This window comes from Haliaeetus leucocephalus, unplaced genomic scaffold, assembly GCF_000737465.1.
Source record: "Haliaeetus leucocephalus isolate CR32 unplaced genomic scaffold, Haliaeetus_leucocephalus-4.0 Scaffold263, whole genome shotgun sequence".
In the NCBI taxonomy this organism is placed as follows: Eukaryota; Metazoa; Chordata; class Aves; order Accipitriformes; family Accipitridae; genus Haliaeetus; species Haliaeetus leucocephalus.
Window position 1 is genome coordinate 156,511 of NW_010972699.1, and position 17,259 is coordinate 173,769.

The following is a 17,259-nucleotide window of genomic DNA, read 5'->3' on the forward strand; positions in this document are numbered from 1 at the left end:
GGGGGGGGGGGAGGATGGCAGGTTTTTGCTTTTGCTCATGCAGTCAAGGGCAACTTGAAAAAATTTAACTGTGAAGATTCCAAACATCAAAATACAATTAAAAATAACCAAGACTACTTTTTGTTGTAATGATATGGATGATACATATGTATATGAATGTGCATGCAAGTAACTTTCACTTGTATTAAACAGTTGAGAATGTTCTGATACCAAAGTCAAATGCAGTGGGTAGACATGTTCTAAGCTATATGCTGCTTCATCTGCACATCCCTGCTAAGAACAGCTCTTTTGGCAAGTGATGGGAAGCCTTCACTTGAATAAAATGCAAACATTATGTTCTGTGAAGCTCTGGGGAATGAGGGGGTGTCTGAAATAGGGGTTGTCCCTTTTCTTATAAACCACTTAGTATGGGCTGAGCTGAAAATGGGTCAGTGTGGTGAGCCAGTAGAGGAATCTATTTACTGATACCCCTAAAGCTCCTGAATATTGCTTGAGTATTACCACTGTGGAAGGATGATGTTGTACCTCAGTGCCAGAATCAGAAGGCTGGAGTCTACCTATGTGCACAGGAGTAGACAGATTTGGTCTCCACCCTCCTGTCTTTGAAGATGGCAAGAGCCTTGGAAGCTCCCAGCTCACTGGTAGTCTGCACAAATGTACAGGGAATAGCATGCAGCCATGGTGGAATCCCGTTTTCTTCAGGTGAAGCAATTAAGTCATTACTGAGCTATAGGCATCACAACCTCAGAATTCTTGGGTTACACAGCTGAAAAATGTTTTGCTGGTAACAACATCCCTTCCATTATTTGGTGTGGCTTTACTATGTTCTAAAACCAACAACTAAACTCTAAACATTAACAGTGTCTGGAAACAATAACATTGTTTTAGAGCTGAGTGCTTTATAGCTAGCATGTTCATTTGACATGGATTCTGAAAACTTACCTAGCAGAATAAATGCTTATTTATAGGAAGGAAACCCTTATTTTCAGGAGAAAAAAGAATTGAAGAAAATGACCTCCTGTCTGCATTTGGCTGTGTTTTAGCTTGAAGAAATTTATTCCACCAGGAAGGTTTTTTTTGACCTGTGTCTAAAATGCATCAAAACTGCTGAAAAGATACATGCTTTACCATACTAGCTTTTCTTTTTTGTTGTTGGCTTTTACAAAAAGCTACTATTCTGATTATCCAGTAAGGCAGTACAGCCGAGATATATTATGAAATTATCATTCATACACAAGATCTCTTAACAGATTTCCAGAGAAATTATATTTGAATAATCTTATGTATTAAAAACTATTATTATCCCTCAGGAAGCTGCACAAACAATGCATATGTATGAATTTTAATGGGGTTTTTTTTTGTAAATACAAATTTACTTGCAAGTAAATTGTGTGAGTTTAGAGAAAGGCAGACAGCAACTGTACAATTAAATATATGAGCCTAGTGTACAGAAGCCAATGAAATCTTTTTTGTGTAGCCTATCAAAAGCACTCATTGGATATTGAACTGCCCACTAGCTTTTAAGTATGTAGAACAAGGGCACTGTATTTCTTGGCTGTCTGAATTCACTTGGCTGTAAGAAGTGGGTGGCATTCAAACAGGACTTGCTGTCCTCATGCACAAGCCTCTCATTCTCCAACTAATCTAGGTAAGACCGGAAGTGTTGGGGTTTTGCATCTTAAAAATTAGTGTCTTTATTACAGTTGCTAGCATTCTGTATTTGGTAAACTTTAATCATATGCTCTTAAGTATTTCTCTTGGTGTTGTAACTTCTTTTATCTTTTCTCTCACCTTTGCATTCTAACAAAGACTAGATCCAACCCATTTCCTGTCCAAGCAGATCTTGCCTAGCATAACCACACAGTACATTAGAGTCTAAAGTAAATTTGGCATTACTGATAAAAAATAGCCATCAGTCTTTCTAAATAATTACATTAAATTGTAATTAGTTTTCCCTTATGATGGAAATAAACCTTACTTACAAACATAAAGAAACTTATACAGTGGGAGCTAACAACTATTTAATGTAATTGGGTTGGGTAGAAATCTACTGATTTTTTGAAATATATTTAGACTACTCTGCAGGTCATTTTCAACTTGGACAATCAGTCCACACATCTCTAATAATAATTTCTTTTCTCCCTTTTACCCAATTATTAACAACATACCTGTGACACTTAAACATCCTGTTTCAAATTATGGTTAAACTTTGCATGGCCTTAGAAATCATGCTGTGTCATTTAAAATAATACCTGGCAACTTGTTTAAGACTTTTGCACTAGCTACAGATACATATCTTCTTATTGTTTTCAATTTGCTGGCAAAAGGTATTTGTTAAAATCTTGAAAAAAATTTGTAAGCAGGACAGACAGAAGACTTTGTAACAAGCCTCTCTCTATTTGGAGTGCTACAGATCAAAAGCTTACAGGCTGTTGGTAATCTATTCTTTTGCTTACCAACTATGCTTCCAGTTGGACTCATAAGCCCTTTGTTTTTTCTCAGCTTAGAATTCTACACTTTAACTGGGTGCTACCAAACATTAACAAATCAAAATACTCTTCTTAACAACAAAAAAAGTACGAAATTTACACAGAGAATGATGACTTCTGTCACTAGAGTCTAAACTTACCATTAACTGTTAAAAACATTCAAATATACCAACAGAATATTGTGCCAGTGAGTGTACTTCAAGTTTTAGGAAGCTGATGGGTATGGCTTCTGTCTCTAGATACTGAAAGAAGAAAGAAACAGCTTTTACTTGTAAGTGAAGACAAGCTTTGACATTATATTGCAATGTCATAGCTGGCACCAAAAAGCTTTGTTGTAGAGATCCTGGCTGTTTATGGCACTGGGAAAGGCTGGGCTTGAGAAGTTGTTCTTTCCTAGAGATTCTGCATACTGTTGTACTAGTACATACTCTCTTCTTCTAGGTCAATATGAATCATTCCTTATCTCCCAGTACTTACATATGGGCATCCACTCTTGGAAGTCTCTTGTTTCTTTCTACTGCAAACCAGAAGCCAAGATTTGCCACTTGGCAGTCTGACATTTTCCACCTTCCTGCTCCTATCTTTACTTTTAAACTGTTTACAATAGGGCACTTACATGTTTTGCCTCTGAGTCACGTCCGCTCCTACCCCGAAATGATTTATGAATGCACTATGCTAATTTCAACTTAATTTGACAATTGAGTAAAAACGCAGAGATTGAGTTTGGTGAAAACAGTTGTGTTTATAGATAAAAGAGACACCAAAAGCACCTCCATCTGGAGAATACAAACTGTCCCAGTCTTTATGTATCAGAAAACTGGTATGCAGGAGAACCATAGGAAACATTGCTGTGTTTGTTCTGCTGCCCACAGAATTATTTGTTATATCTTATTCCCTGGAGAGAAAAGCTAGGGTAACTATGGTTTTAAAGCTGAAAATATTAACATGTAGCACCCTTCTGAGATGGTAACAGACTCCATCATTGTGCATGGTTCATATGTTGCCAAAGTGGTATTTGTGAGGATATGCTCATTAATTAATGGAAGTTGCACATCAAAACAATCTACAATTCAACAGGTTCATGTTATGTAGCAGCTTCTAAGAGTCCATCAATGGTTTGTGTACAAATTTTTGCGTAAGACTAAATGGTTGCTCTCCAGAAAACTCTGCTTTACAGGTTCTACTAGCAAAATTTTTCTCCTGCGCACTGAGGATAGCTGCAGTGACAGATCACTATACCACATGTCAGTTCCACATCAATGACTACAAGATGCACTATTAGAAAAACCATAGCCTACCTCACTAGTAAGCGTTTATTTCACACCATCAAGTGCTGCCTCTATTCACAGAGACCTCTATGATGGAGCATTCAGAAGAGCTGATGGAAATATTTGTTGTACAAAGAAATTACTAATTTAACTCCATTTTTCCTTAGTAAAACAAACTGGATTCAAGAATGGGCTCAATCTGCAGATTTATTTCTTAGTGTTATATGTCACTGGAGCCCTGTGGTAATGTTTTTGTTGGGATGATACTTCCTTAAAGGCACAATCAGGTGACAAACTTTCAGTGTTAAGTATCTGTGCTAAAAAAGCCTTCACAAACTGCAACCTAACAGCTGTTTTCATCACATTGCAGGAACACATACATGAAGTAAGCACTGAGACAATGGAAAGACCACTCGAGGCTACCAGAATGGAAAACAGCACCTCTTCCTGCTTTCTCATGGAAAGAAAGACTCATGTCAAGATTAATAGGAAAGAAGTCATGCTAGCTAAGCTGAGGAAGAGCTGTTCCTGCACCCCAAAGAAGATAAAGAACTTTGTCATGGACTTTCTTCCTGTTTTACGATGGCTTCCCAAGTACCAGTGCAAAGAGTATATTTGGGGGGACGTTATGTCTGGGTTAGTGATTGGGATCATTTTGGTGCCCCAAGCAATCGCATACTCACTGCTGGCAGGTCTGAAGCCCATTTATAGTCTTTACACATCATTCTTTGCCAACATCATCTATTTCTTAATGGGTACATCCCGTCATGTCTCAGTTGGCATTTTCAGCTTGATAAGCTTAATGGTAGGACAAGTTGTGGACCGAGAACTTCTCTTGGCTGGGTTTGACTTGAATGATGATGCCCCACCAGCCTTGGGTGATGGCTCTCTGCAGAATGACAGTCAGTCCAACACAACTGCCTTCAACCTTACAATCGCAGGGATGAATGCTGAGTGTGGAAAAGAATGCTATGCTATTGGCATTGCTACAGCCTTGACATTTGTGGCTGGAGTGTATCAGGTAAGTGGTTACTGACATTCAGAGGCAAGGTATGAAGTTCTTAAAGCTTCTTTGCATGACCTAAGCTTTGGTTTGACTCTCTTTCAATGAGAGATACAGCATCAGTTCACCTGAATGACCTTGGACTGTTTATTCCAGGAAGCCTAACTGTAGGCACCTCAAAGAAAGCATGAGGTAGGCAGTTTTCCTAGCTACTAGCAAGCACAGGTAAAACAAGAGTTTTCTGCAAGACATTAACATTGTTTTGATACTCTGCTGCCTCTTGGCCTTGCTGCTCTCATGGGACCATGAATCCAATATAGATCTTACCATAATGGAAATTCCCATTGTTGTGTACTTCAACAATGAAGAAATAATTCTGTTTCCTTAGGTACTTTAAAAAAGGTGCAGACGCACTCATCTACTTCTAAGCAGGTTCAGAATGTGCTGCTCAGTCTTTTGCTAGTGGGTACTATGTTCTACCAAACTGCTGTCTAAAGGTAATTCAGAAGCAGAAAGGACAAGAGGTGAAACAGACTGACTAACATACTTTTCAGACAATGGCTGTGCTGGACTTTTTGAGACTTAACTAACATGCTGCCCATCACAAGGATATCAAGAAAACACAGAAGGAAGCATGATGAACATACTTACCTATTAGTTGTATATATATAAACTAAGAAAGAGCTAGCTATCTTCCTGTTTACTAAGAAATTTCAGGTCACATTTATGAACAACAAAATGCCCTGGTGCAGCTATATTTTCCAAAGCCATCAAAGGAAGGAGAAGCAACTAGTTAAGGACAGTATCCTGGGATCTGGGGAAGTTTGTGAGCTCTTCTGCCACCTCTGACCTTAGGTATGCCACAAAGGCTGTTTGTGCTCCACTTTCCCTTCTGTTCACAGGTCTAAAATTAAAAGCTGTTTAATATGACAGTGCCACTAAAGTAGGGATCTTAGCTGTTGTTATTCAAGTTCTGTTTACAAAGCAATGGCCGTAAGTTTTAACTTTATTCACTTTAAGACAGGAAAAAAGAAAATTGGCTTTCGTATAACAGAAGCATTTTTGGATCCACTGCTCTTTTGCGTGGGAAGTAAAATTCAGAGAAGCCACTTCAGCAGACTCACTTCAGACCAATGTTTGATTGACCCTGTCTCAAACTCCTCATTCACCACTTGATTTTGTAGTATCCCACAACAGTAAAAGGAATCACACATATTAAAAGCAGACTGGAAACATCAAAGGATAATTCATGTTTTAAGATTCCAATAGCCAAATGCTATCTGCCTCCAGCTAGTTCTCTCCCACCTGTACTTAATTATTCACAGCACCATTTAAGGCTTATCTTTTTTTTTTTCTTTTTTTTTTTTTTTTCTGTGTCTCCTCAGGTTCTAATGGGAATCTTTCGTCTGGGTTTCGTATCTATGTACCTATCTGAGTCTGTACTAGATGGCTTTGCAACTGGTGCCTCCTTAACCATTTTAACAGCTCAAGTGAAGTATCTGATTGGAATAAAAATCCCACGTAGCCAAGGGCATGGGATGCTTGTTATTACCTGGATTAACATTTTCCGGAACATTTCTCAGGCTAACCTTTGTGATGTCATCACAAGTGCCATTTGTATTGTGGTGCTGGTCACTGCTAAGGAACTGGGAGATCGGTATAAGCATAAGCTGAAATTTCCTCTTCCCACAGAGCTGGTAGTTATTGTTGTGGCAACACTGGTGTCACACTACGGGAAGCTAAATGAAGTGTATGCATCCAGTGTTTCTGGAGCTATTCCAACAGGATTTATTCCCCCCAAGGTACCACATTTCAACTTAATGCTGCGAGTCGCTGTAGATGCTTTGCCTCTTGCCATAGTCAGCTTTGTCTTCACTGTATCCCTTTCAGAAATGTGTGCAAAGAAATATGCTTACACCATCCGAGCCAATCAGGAAATGTTTGCTGTGGGGTTCTGCAACATCATTCCTTCATTCTTCCACTCTTTTGCAACCAGTGCAGCTCTAGCAAAAACACTCGTCAAAACATCTACAGGCTGCCAGACTCAAGTCTCTGGAGTAATTAGTGCAATGGTGGTTTTGCTGGTGCTGCTTTTCTTGGCACCTCTCTTCTACTCCTTGCAGAAGTGTGTCCTGGCTTGTATCATCATTGTCAGCCTCAGAGGAGCCCTAAGGAAGTTCCAAGATGTGCCAGCACGGTACCATGTGAATAAGGTGGACACACTTGTTTGGGTTGTTACCATGTCGGCCTCTGCCTTGATCAGCACAGAAATAGGGCTGTTAGTTGGCATTGTTTTCTCCATGTTATGCATCATTGTTCGAACACAGCGGCCACGGACAGCCCTGCTTGGTCAGATCCAAGACACCAGCTTTTATGAGGATGACTTAGAATATGAAAATCTCTCTTCTGTTCCAAAGGTCAAAATATTCCGTTTTGAGGCCCCACTTTACTATGCAAATAGAAACTACTTCCTAAAGTCTCTGTACAGATTGACTAACTTAGATCCTAACCTAGAAGCTGCTAGAAGGAAGAAATATGAGAAGAAGGAAAAGCAGCATCTGAAAAAGGGAGGTGACACAACTGCTAATGGACTGGGCATCAGAGACACCACTCTGCAACTAGTTCCTAAGCAAATTGATTTCCAAGCCCTTGTTGTAGATTGCTCTTCCATCTCATTTTTGGACACCACTGGAGTTAATACTCTAAAGGAAATCCTGAAAGACTACAAGGATTTAAACATTTCTGTTCTCCTGGCTTGCTGCAATCCCTCAGTGATAGACTCTCTGAAAAGAGGAGGTTACTTCGGGAAAGATTTTGGAAGTATGCAGGAAATGCTTTTCTACAGTATACATAATGCTGTGCGGTTTGCAAAAGACCAAAAGCTTCCAGCAGATTGCTCAGTTTAATCCCATGTCTTCCTTGATGACTCACTAGAGAAGTGACAGATGGGGAGGGGCAGTTTGCAATAATTAAATTATCAGACACACTGTTGGCTGTGTACAACAATGGGCCTACAAGCCATTCTCCCCTGAAGAGCTCTACTGTTTGTCAGATGCCACATAGAACAGCCACTGGGGATGCAGTCCAGGACCAGGATGGAACAGGTTGGATTATGACCTGCACCTTCACTTTAAAATGCAGGTGATGTGCAATAGGGCAGTTTGGGATTGACTTCCTCCTTGTGCCATGATCACCCAACATACACGTCATACAACTGTTGTGCTAGAAAGTCTGCCCAGTGCCAGCTGACTCTCCCAGTGGTTTAATGGCTGGTTTGTGTTAAGAGGGTTAAGCCACCTCCATGAAAATGCAATCAGTCTAGCACCTTGGACACATAATGGTTTAAATTCTGGCTTGAAAGGCCCTGCCCCTTCCATCATTCTAGGTGTGCTCCTAAACAACTCCCACTGCCTGCATACAAATAAAATGTGTAAAATATTGTGGAATGTAGCATGTCTCTCCACCTTGATTACACAGGCGTAGTGACACAACCTGCCACAGAGAAGAAACCATGATCCATCACAGGTTCCTCTCAAAACTATCATTTCCAAAAATTATTGCTGGTGTCACCTGTGTTATTGGTTTCCATCTGTGGTAATTAGTCACTGAATGTTACCCTAATGATGCTGGAAGAAATATGACTCTGATGCACAATTTTATAACTACTAAGTGCATAAACAGGATTAAGAAAAATTAATGGCTTTAACTGGCAGTCATACAGTCACCCAGGTAGTTGTACCATCCTGTAAAAATAAGTTGCCTCTGGTGGGCGGATGCAACTCCAATTCAGGGACACATAAGGACCATCAAACATAAAACCTCAGAACTGTGATGCAGCACAGCATTTTCCTCCTACAACTGCCTGCCTGGGCGCAAAGAGAATCAGGAGAAAAGAGGGTAGGGTGGGAAGGTAAATCTGTAATCTGCCTAGAAGGGGAATGATGGGTCAGTCAGAACTGCCTGGCTGGTCTTCTCTGACACAATGCTAATGAAAATTTACAGTAGCATACCTGGGCCAAGTAAAGGGAGTAACACTTTGTAAGTTGTGTAACCCTATATCCTGGAAAAATTCCACCACTCTTTGTACATACTACAGACATTTTGGTGGTGTTTTTTTTTCCTCCTATCATATTATTCTTTGATTTGAGGTCCACTAAACCATGTTTTCCAGGGCTGGGTTACCTTCTATAACAATTTGCATTAATTGCTGTTCATTCTGCTTTGTGTCAAATGATAACCCCAGAGTCAGTTGTGTTGTTATATATGCATGGTCTGTCTTTACAAATAAGCACAGATTTAGATTTTGATTGTAACACAGCTAGTACTCAGTGTTCTGGCCCATGGCACTGGCAGAATATCCTCTCTCATGCTCAAGCTTACAATTACCTGCATGAAAGGTAGGGCAGCTGCCCTGTCTTTCTCTCCTTACTCATGGCTGGTTCACACACAGCACCAAGCATGGAAGGAAATTCTATCACAGCTGTGCCTCTTACAATTAGCAGACTCTAGAAACAGGTTCCATGTATGCAGAAGCCATTTCTCCACTGTGCCATTTAAAAAAAAAAGTCAGCTCAGCACATCATGTGACTTGCTTATTTCAACTTTTCAGGTCACTGAATGAAAGAACACTCAAACTGAGGTTCTCCAGGTGCCCCAGAGCCTGTCTGGCTCTCAAGAGCAAGTATTTTGTTAAAGAAAAAGCAGTGCATTCCCAAAAAGCAAAATAAAAAAATGTCTTCACAGGGACTGAGAATAGCACAATTAGGTAAGTGATTCAATGATAACATTTTCATGCACTCATTATAAAAAAGCGTATCAGCTGCACACTGTTAGTACTGCCCAAGCAGTAAAACCTGACAGAAATGTCTGTCAAGAGATTAAAGGATTGACCATTGGCAGAATTTTCCTGCCATAAAACAATTTAATTACCTTATTCTTTAAATTGCTGACTTGGTATGACTTGCTTCTTTCTGTCATAAAAGCAAATGGGCAGAGACCAAGGACAAAGTATTGCTTTGTGTCCGCTTTTCTTTGTAACCATTTTTCATGAGGGAGTATCTCTTTTAAGTCCTTCCAGGGCCTAGCATGAGGAAGTGGGTTTACATGAGTTACTGCCAGACAATATCAATATAGATAGTCTTTGGCTGTTGTGCCAAAGCAAGCTGTCATTGGAAGTCAAATAAAATTGTTTCAGTACAGAAGAACACACACCCCAGCAATCTAGACTTCTTTTAACTTTATGGGTCAAGCTACCAGCCTAGAACATAAAGGAAAAAATGCAAAAAAATAGCCTTAATTCTAGATGAATCTCATTTTAAAAGAAAAAAAAGAAAAAAAGAAAAAAAGAAAGAGAGATTCCAATGGAAGGTGTGTCCTTGCAACAGTCTCTGGAGAAAAATTAAGAGAGGCTGCCCTTCTCTTATCCATCAGGCTGAGAAATTAGTCAAAAGTCTCTTTTTCACCATATTTATTGTAAGAATGGCACCGAAGGATACCTAAGCAAAGAAACTTGGCTATGCATAAGAGGTAGGGTAAGCTTTAAGACTTTTACTAGGAAAAAACTATTGACCAGAAGAAACCATGAGAACAATTTTCTGTTTCAGTTTCATTGGCAGAGCTGGCTCATGATCAAGGTGTAGAGCTGGACAATGTCAAACACAGCAAGGGAACAGCTTTTAGTGCTATGATGTAGGGATGCTGAGAGACTGTAAATTATTGCTAAGGAGTATGTAAAAGTAACTAAAAAACCAAGCCTTTTTCTGGCACATTTATGTTTTCTATACTGCATTACACCAAGATTAAGGGTATGAAGACTGAAAATGTTAAACACTGCTGATTCTCTTCTGTCCTGTTCTACCATGAATTGGGTACTGTGACTTGGAGGGAAGCTGGGGATGGGCTTCTAATTCCAGCTAGGTTAATATTAATGTTGAAATAAAATCATTATATGCCTTTTAGGAAATGTTATATCTATCATGTAGATTGACTATATTTTTGTTCACTGTGGTGCCTTGTATAAATCATGTATCCAACAAACTTTAGTGCTGCTACACAAGAAGAGGAAAGGGTTCTTAACTTGTGGACTATGTGGGTCCCATGGCACTGGGCAAAGAGTTGGGAGTCTTCACCTCAAACTCTCCTGTTGACTAGTGCAGCATGGCCAGAATGTGTGGTCTAGGCGTCAAAATGGCTGTATTTACTGGCAGTGGTAACTAAGAACCAGTGGACTGTCCAGTCCATGAAAGACATGTTAGATTCCCTCATAACCATGCATATTCCTGTGTCACATGACCTAGAGATATATATGTGCTTCTGGTTGGAAAATAAAACTAGCAGTTCTTTGAAAACAGTTTGCCTCATGGTATCCTTTCATGGGTGGTGAAATAACAGGATAACTTGGAATAAAGAAAAATATAAGGGGAAGGTGGCAGTCTTTTATTTGAGCACATCTGCTTCTTGAGAGGAACATTTATGGCACCTTTTTAGAGATAGGACAACTGTGAGGAAAAGCAATGCCTGTATCTGTCAGCCTTTCACAGTGGTGGTATTGCCTAGTCCTCTGTTTTCTGTAAGTGCTCCTCTTCAGTCAAGTACCCACCATCTACCATCACCTTCCAAGAAGTCTTCTCGACCACCAACCCCATGACATAACACAGTTTTGCTGTTACAGGGTTCTCACTCTAAACGTCTTTCCATCCTTCTGGAAATCGCTGGTTCAGGAAGAGAATTGCACATGCACAGAATTCAGCATCAGCACTGAACTCCTGTTCAGACTTGCATTCTTGCCCCTATTGCTTCTTTCAATCCCAACGTTTGTCTGCAGGCTCCATGCTCTCTCCCTTTCCAAACCATTGCTGCCACTCAGTCTACTGGCTGTCCTTCCACAACTTAAATGTATTCTTGTTTTTGACAAATGCCCATTTTTGCAAAATGAGCAGTTTCAGCTTAGTTCTAAACAGTAGCAAAGTTTCTAATTTCTGCATGTCAAAGCTGGGCTAAATATTGAGACTAGTGGGTTAGAATCCTACCCTTGAGGCACTACAGCTTTCCTGGGACTTCTTGCTTGACTGCTAAGTTTCTATGCTCCCAGAATTTTGATTGCATCAAGGACTCAGTGCCTCTCTCCCTACAAAGGCTGAGTGGAATCCATGACAGACACATTCCTTTCCCTCAATCATTTGGAAAGCCCAATCCAACACATGGCACAGCTGAGACAAGCTGCCAGGAGGCCTTTTGGCCTCTAAGTGTAGATGTAGCTACTTTCTTTTCAAAGGTACTCACTGTTTTTTCTGTAAGTCAGTTGGTTACAGAAACCTGAAAGAGCCAAGCCATCTCTCAGGACAAACCCCTAAGACAGGGACTCCAGCGGTGGTGACCAGTGACAGTTGTCCTTGCCCCTGCTGGAGCTGGGTCACTGCAAGAGTGAGTACAAAACCTATAGCCCAGTAAGAGAGGGAGACACAGCACAGGAAAGGGTGTTTACTGGGACACTTCCACAGGGAAAGATGGAAGGGAGAAGCTGTGTTACCTGCTATATTCACAGATGGACTAACATACAGAGGCAGCTCTGGCATACAGATGCAATACTCATCTGTGTGCAGGACCTCCAAACACCTTCCCAAACAAACCTAAATACACAAGCACACCTTAAAACCTAGGAAGAAAACTTCTGCTGTTTCTAATGTACACCCTGAAACCCACTACTCCTCTGCTCACATCCCATTTCTGGAGTTTGCGCTCTCCTTCCCCTTGTTGCTTCCCAAGACTTAAAACTGGTAAATTCCCATCCTCCTGTGTCTGGAACAGCAGATGCAGTAATGATGTGAATATGCTCATTGTAAATTGTAATGATTGTAAATATGCTCAGCTCAGCAACAGCCTGAGCCAGGCAGAACTTTAAGAGCTATTACAACTTCTGATGGGGTTCTTATGGTTTGTCTTTCCTCCCAGACCAATCACTCCTGTTCTAGGCATCTGTATTTGGTTCTTTCCACTGGGCATGAGTCTGTTTAAGCTGAGTTAAATGGGACTTGAAAGGCAAGGAATTCCAGCGTTGTTCTGACATGCATTTCCCTAGAACTAGAAATGCTATTATGCATATGAATCCTTTGGAAGAGGGTATTAACTGGTATTAACTAAAGTCACCCTGTTTTAGTTGTTACTACCTGTCACTTGATGCCGCACACAGGTGGGTTCAGGATGCAAAAAGAAACTCCCAAGTTAAGCGGAAGGAAGATAGCGACAGTAATAAAATAGCGGCAGCTTTCATTTGGACCTCTCAATGAGTCAGGCTTGTTTTAAACTTTGTGGGACTTCTTTTGCTGTATCATGTCTTCTAAATTAAAGGACACAAAAGTAAGCCATCTTTCTAGTCCCCCAGCACTGCTCTTAGAACAGCTAATGGTTAGCAAACCACATAACAGGATGGGTGAGAAGTCTTGTTTGGGACAGTATTGCCACGTGAAATGCTTTGGTAAGGAATGGTAATGAACTTATGCCTATTCCATCCCATTCCTGGCTTTTGCCAAAGACTCATCTAACCTGGAAAGGGAGCATAACACTGTGACCTGCATATTAAAAGCAGACCTATGGCCAGGGGGAGCTCTAGGTACCCATGTGGACAGCCGGGATGTGGACAGGAGCTGAAGTCTCAAAGTCTGGCTTCTCCCAGCAGTTCTTCTCAGAACTGAGTAGTTGCTGATGTTACCACACTAAGACCAAAGTCTGCTAGACTTGAAGGAACAGCAGTGATAACACCCAGTACGAGCCTTGAAAACAGTCAGAATGACTGTTGCCTGGCATCCCGCTGAGAGCTCTCTCCATAACACTGGGCATAGATGACCTGACTGCAAAGCAGAACTCTTCCTTGCCTAAGGAACCATTGGAGACTCCTCCAGAGCTCTCTTTTCAAGGTTGTGCCAAGCAGTATTTTAGAAAGGATGCACCCAGTTCAAAAAAGCTGCACTAGAACCTTGTACATGCAATAATGGTCCATGAAACCTCTGCTAGCCTGAGGACTCTCTGGAGGTCATGGTACAACTGGGAATCAAGATGCTGATGCCTGGACATGCCAGCCGGGGAGAATTGGAATGACTGTAGCATATGACCTGAGATGGTCTTGGTAAAACTTGACCAGCACACCCAGAAGACTCTTTAGATGAAAAGAAACCTTAAACTGCTCCTTCACCTGTTTTTAGGATGTAATGCAGGCAGGTTAGCCCCACCTTTCTCAATACAAGCTCTCTCTTTCTTAATCTTATCCACCCCCAAATTGATTCCCTTCCACTGGCACTTACCTGACTTCCAAGGAAGCAAAGAAATGCCCAGCTTCCAATTATACCAAGATAAATATCAAAATGAGCACCTGTTGGACACTTTAATGTGTCACATTTTTCCGGATTTTGACTTGAGGTGTTTGCTTACCTGAGAGCAACTAATTCCAGTAACCAGTGAATTCGAACTTGTTCAATGCCGCCATGTGGAACAGAAGAAATGTAGGCAAGGTTCATCTCTTGGTCTTTGCTCAGGTCAAATAGGTCAGCACGGCTGTGAGGTAAAGGAGGGCTTCAGGAAAGGAGGGACAGAAAAGAAAAAACACATTCCAACATTAACTAGCAGCTCCACTGGGTATCCAAAGATCCCTACACTAAGTTCCCATACCACCTGCAAAATCCTCCCTGGCATGAGAAGCACTGTCTAACACAAGATGAAAGCAAAATGGAGTTGCAGGTTATTTGGGACTAACTGGCTACACATGTAGTTTGGTGAAGCAGAACACAACTTGGGTGCATCTCATTGCCATGCTCAAAACAAAGTATTACAAGCAGTCATTGCTGCACAGACAGCAAGATCAGGCAGCAGTGGCCTAAAGAAGCCATACAATGACAGTCATCTTGTCTCTGAGTAACTAATGTCTTTTAGGCTTTGGAGTGGAAGTCAGACTTGCTGAGGTCTGTAGTAAGACAAATATGGGCTTGATCTTCCTGCTGAAGTCTATGCAATGACATCAACTCTTGCTCTGCTGTGGAAGCTGCACTTGTTAGAAGCAGAATTAGACCTCAGAGCTTCTACATTCTTTGGCCATGTTCAACTCACCCCTAAGCATAAGGAAGCCCAGGAGTATGTGACTTGAGGTTTCTATGCTTGATGCTGTAAGCAGTTTAACCTGCTCACAGCTATACAGCAATGATCATGTTAACATGACTTTGGCGTCTACTTATTCCACTGCAATTAACATAACACTGGGGCAAATTTCTGCTGCCTCTATCTCCACAGATAAATAGCTCCAAGACGATCTCACTCCCACCCTCCCACGATTCAGAAACTTAGAACGCTGCCCAGTTCACTGAGTTTGGGCAACCTTAGAGACTCTCATTAAGCCTCCTGGTAATGTGCAAATTCTGAGTGTTAAAGCATTTGTATTACAAGAAAGATAAAATAACATTGTCCCCAAGGTTTCGTAAAATATTTCCACATGTCTTCACACTGCAAAGAGAGATAACTTGTGTTCTAACTACAGACTGTATATTAACTGTGTAAGTGAAAAAGCTTTGCGTTGCTGTGATCTGTCTTCTCTGATGGGTGGATCAGCTCTGTGCTGATTGTAACAATGCAGGGAAGAGTCATACTGTCATCCTCTCCTCTGTGCCCCTCCACATACACATCCCACCTCCAAGGACCCCATTGAATGAACCTGCTACTATATAGCCATCTGTGCACAAAGCGGGAAAAGCCTGACCCCACCTGGACAAGAACTTGATGCAACTTTTGTCTTAGCTAAGACACTGCCTATCACCTGCCTATCACCCCATCACCTGCATCCTTATTTGAAAGTGCAAGTCTTGACACAGATTACATCCTTGTACTTCATACAAATTAGCCAGCACACGTGAACTCCTCTGTGCAACTTCACTTAACATCATCTCCCTGAGATTGCTTCAAGTCACAAGTGAGACTGCAAAGTTACCAATTCTACTCTTACTAAAAATGTATCAGCCATTTGGGTCTTTTTAATTGTTCCAGTTGATAAGGACAATGTTAACTGTTGGTTTTTGAAGGAGTGCGTTACTACTACTCTGAGATTCAAACTTGCTTCAGTTCAAGCAGTGGCAAAGATGGAAGTCGAGACATAAAGCATTCACATATTTTTGCTTAGTCCACACTGAATAAACACTCTGAACTTCACTCTGCTAGAGAGAAATCTAGCAGAAACCGTCGCAAGATACAAAAGAAAGCAATAGAACAGCCGGGTTGGTTCAGTATCTGCCCTTTCCTGTTCTGAGTGGACAGTGCCCATCCCAGAGAACATCAAGCCTTGCATTCTCCCAGGCTTTATCAACTGCTGATCCACAGCTGTGTATATGCCCAACTGTCTGAAACTGTGATGCAGAAAAGAAGCTTTAACAACTGGAACGCAGTTGTCTCACAGGATGAGCTTTCAAGGGAGCTGGGATCCTACAGCTTGAGAAATACCAGTGTTGGCCAGGTGTTACAACTGAGTAGCTGCTGACCCATGGAGAGTCTCTCCCTCTGCTACTGCTCCTCTGGCTTCCCCTCACATGCTTTCCATGTTTGTAGCTTTACAAAGTTTCACACAGTTAAAATCATGGGTGTTTCTTGGGCTGCAGTTTAAATGGGCAAAACATACTATATTTTAGGGCAGTTTTTCATTAATGTTTCCTAACATTGCAATTAAAATTAAAAACCGAAACAGTAAAAGAAAAAAAAATCCAGAAAGCCCAAACATTTCTCTTCATCAGAATGTATTTTTGGTCCTGTTCTGTTTTCTCACCAACATGGAAAACTAATGGAAAATTTTTCAAGTTTTGCTTTAGACTACCTTTATGCATTGTACAAAAAAAAATGCACAAATTCCTTTTTGTCCAAAGCGCACACTGCTGATTCCATCCCTTTTGCATCTCTTTTTCCCACAATTGTTATTTAATCCACTGTATGCCAAAATGAAGGAGGTCATAATGAGTTTAGAGCAAGATACGAACATGGCTAAGGAATATACCATCTCTTGCTTTTGAGCCTGCTAGAAGCCTTCACGTATCTCACAAAACTTGAAGCCTGTTCAACCCCAGTTAGCTCAGCAAGACTGGGCTTTCTCCAAGAAGCAAAGCACTACCAGGATATCAAGCGGTGGAGCTGGGATTTATGCATGCTCCCACCCGTCCCCCTGACTTAGCTCAACCTGACTCACTGGCCACATTAGGAAGATGGTGCGTGTTGAAAGTGTCTTGGAAGAAGAACAAACTCCTAGAACAAACCGGCAGGGGAGTTTTGCCTTGCCCTATTTAGGGACTGTGACAATGGAAACACTGAAAAGGAACGGGAATGAGTTCCGAGTATGAGCAGATGTGCTGTGCTAGGAAGAGGAAGGACTCCACGTATCCGAGGGCCCTGGAGGCAAGAGAGCAAGTCAGAGAGGGGATGTCGACTGGCCCTATCTTCTGATCCGCTTTGTTTACTGTCCACGTCCCACGACCAGCTCCAG

At 41.3% G+C, this 17,259-nt stretch overlaps 2 protein-coding genes across 2 annotated transcripts in view; one reads left to right on the forward strand and one right to left on the reverse strand.

Moving 5' to 3' along the window:
* IDUA (iduronidase, alpha-L-) overlaps positions 1-17,259 on the reverse strand; it is a 44,223-nt gene that overhangs the window by 26,610 nt on the left and 354 nt on the right. Inside the window, exon 2 of the mRNA XM_010569171.1 lies at positions 14,184-14,324. Coding sequence (XP_010567473.1) covers positions 14,184-14,324 — 141 coding nt within the window. The remainder of the gene's footprint in view (positions 1-14,183; positions 14,325-17,259) is intronic.
* Positions 4,158-7,666, forward strand: SLC26A1 (solute carrier family 26 (anion exchanger), member 1). Its single transcript, XM_010569169.1, has 2 exons — positions 4,158-4,778; positions 6,146-7,666. Exons 1-2 carry the CDS (start codon positions 4,158-4,160, stop codon positions 7,664-7,666), a joined length of 2,142 nt encoding a protein of 713 aa, XP_010567471.1.

Bases quoted from the DNA above. Each gene is read 5' to 3' on its own strand.
- SLC26A1 (XM_010569169.1), top strand. From the start codon at position 4,158: ATGGAAAGACCACTCGAGGCTACCAGAATGGAAAACAGCACCTCTTCC. The intron at 4,779-6,145 runs GTAAGTGGTTAC...GTGTCTCCTCAG, and splicing joins TTGTGGCTGGAGTGTATCAG to GTTCTAATGGGAATCTTTCG.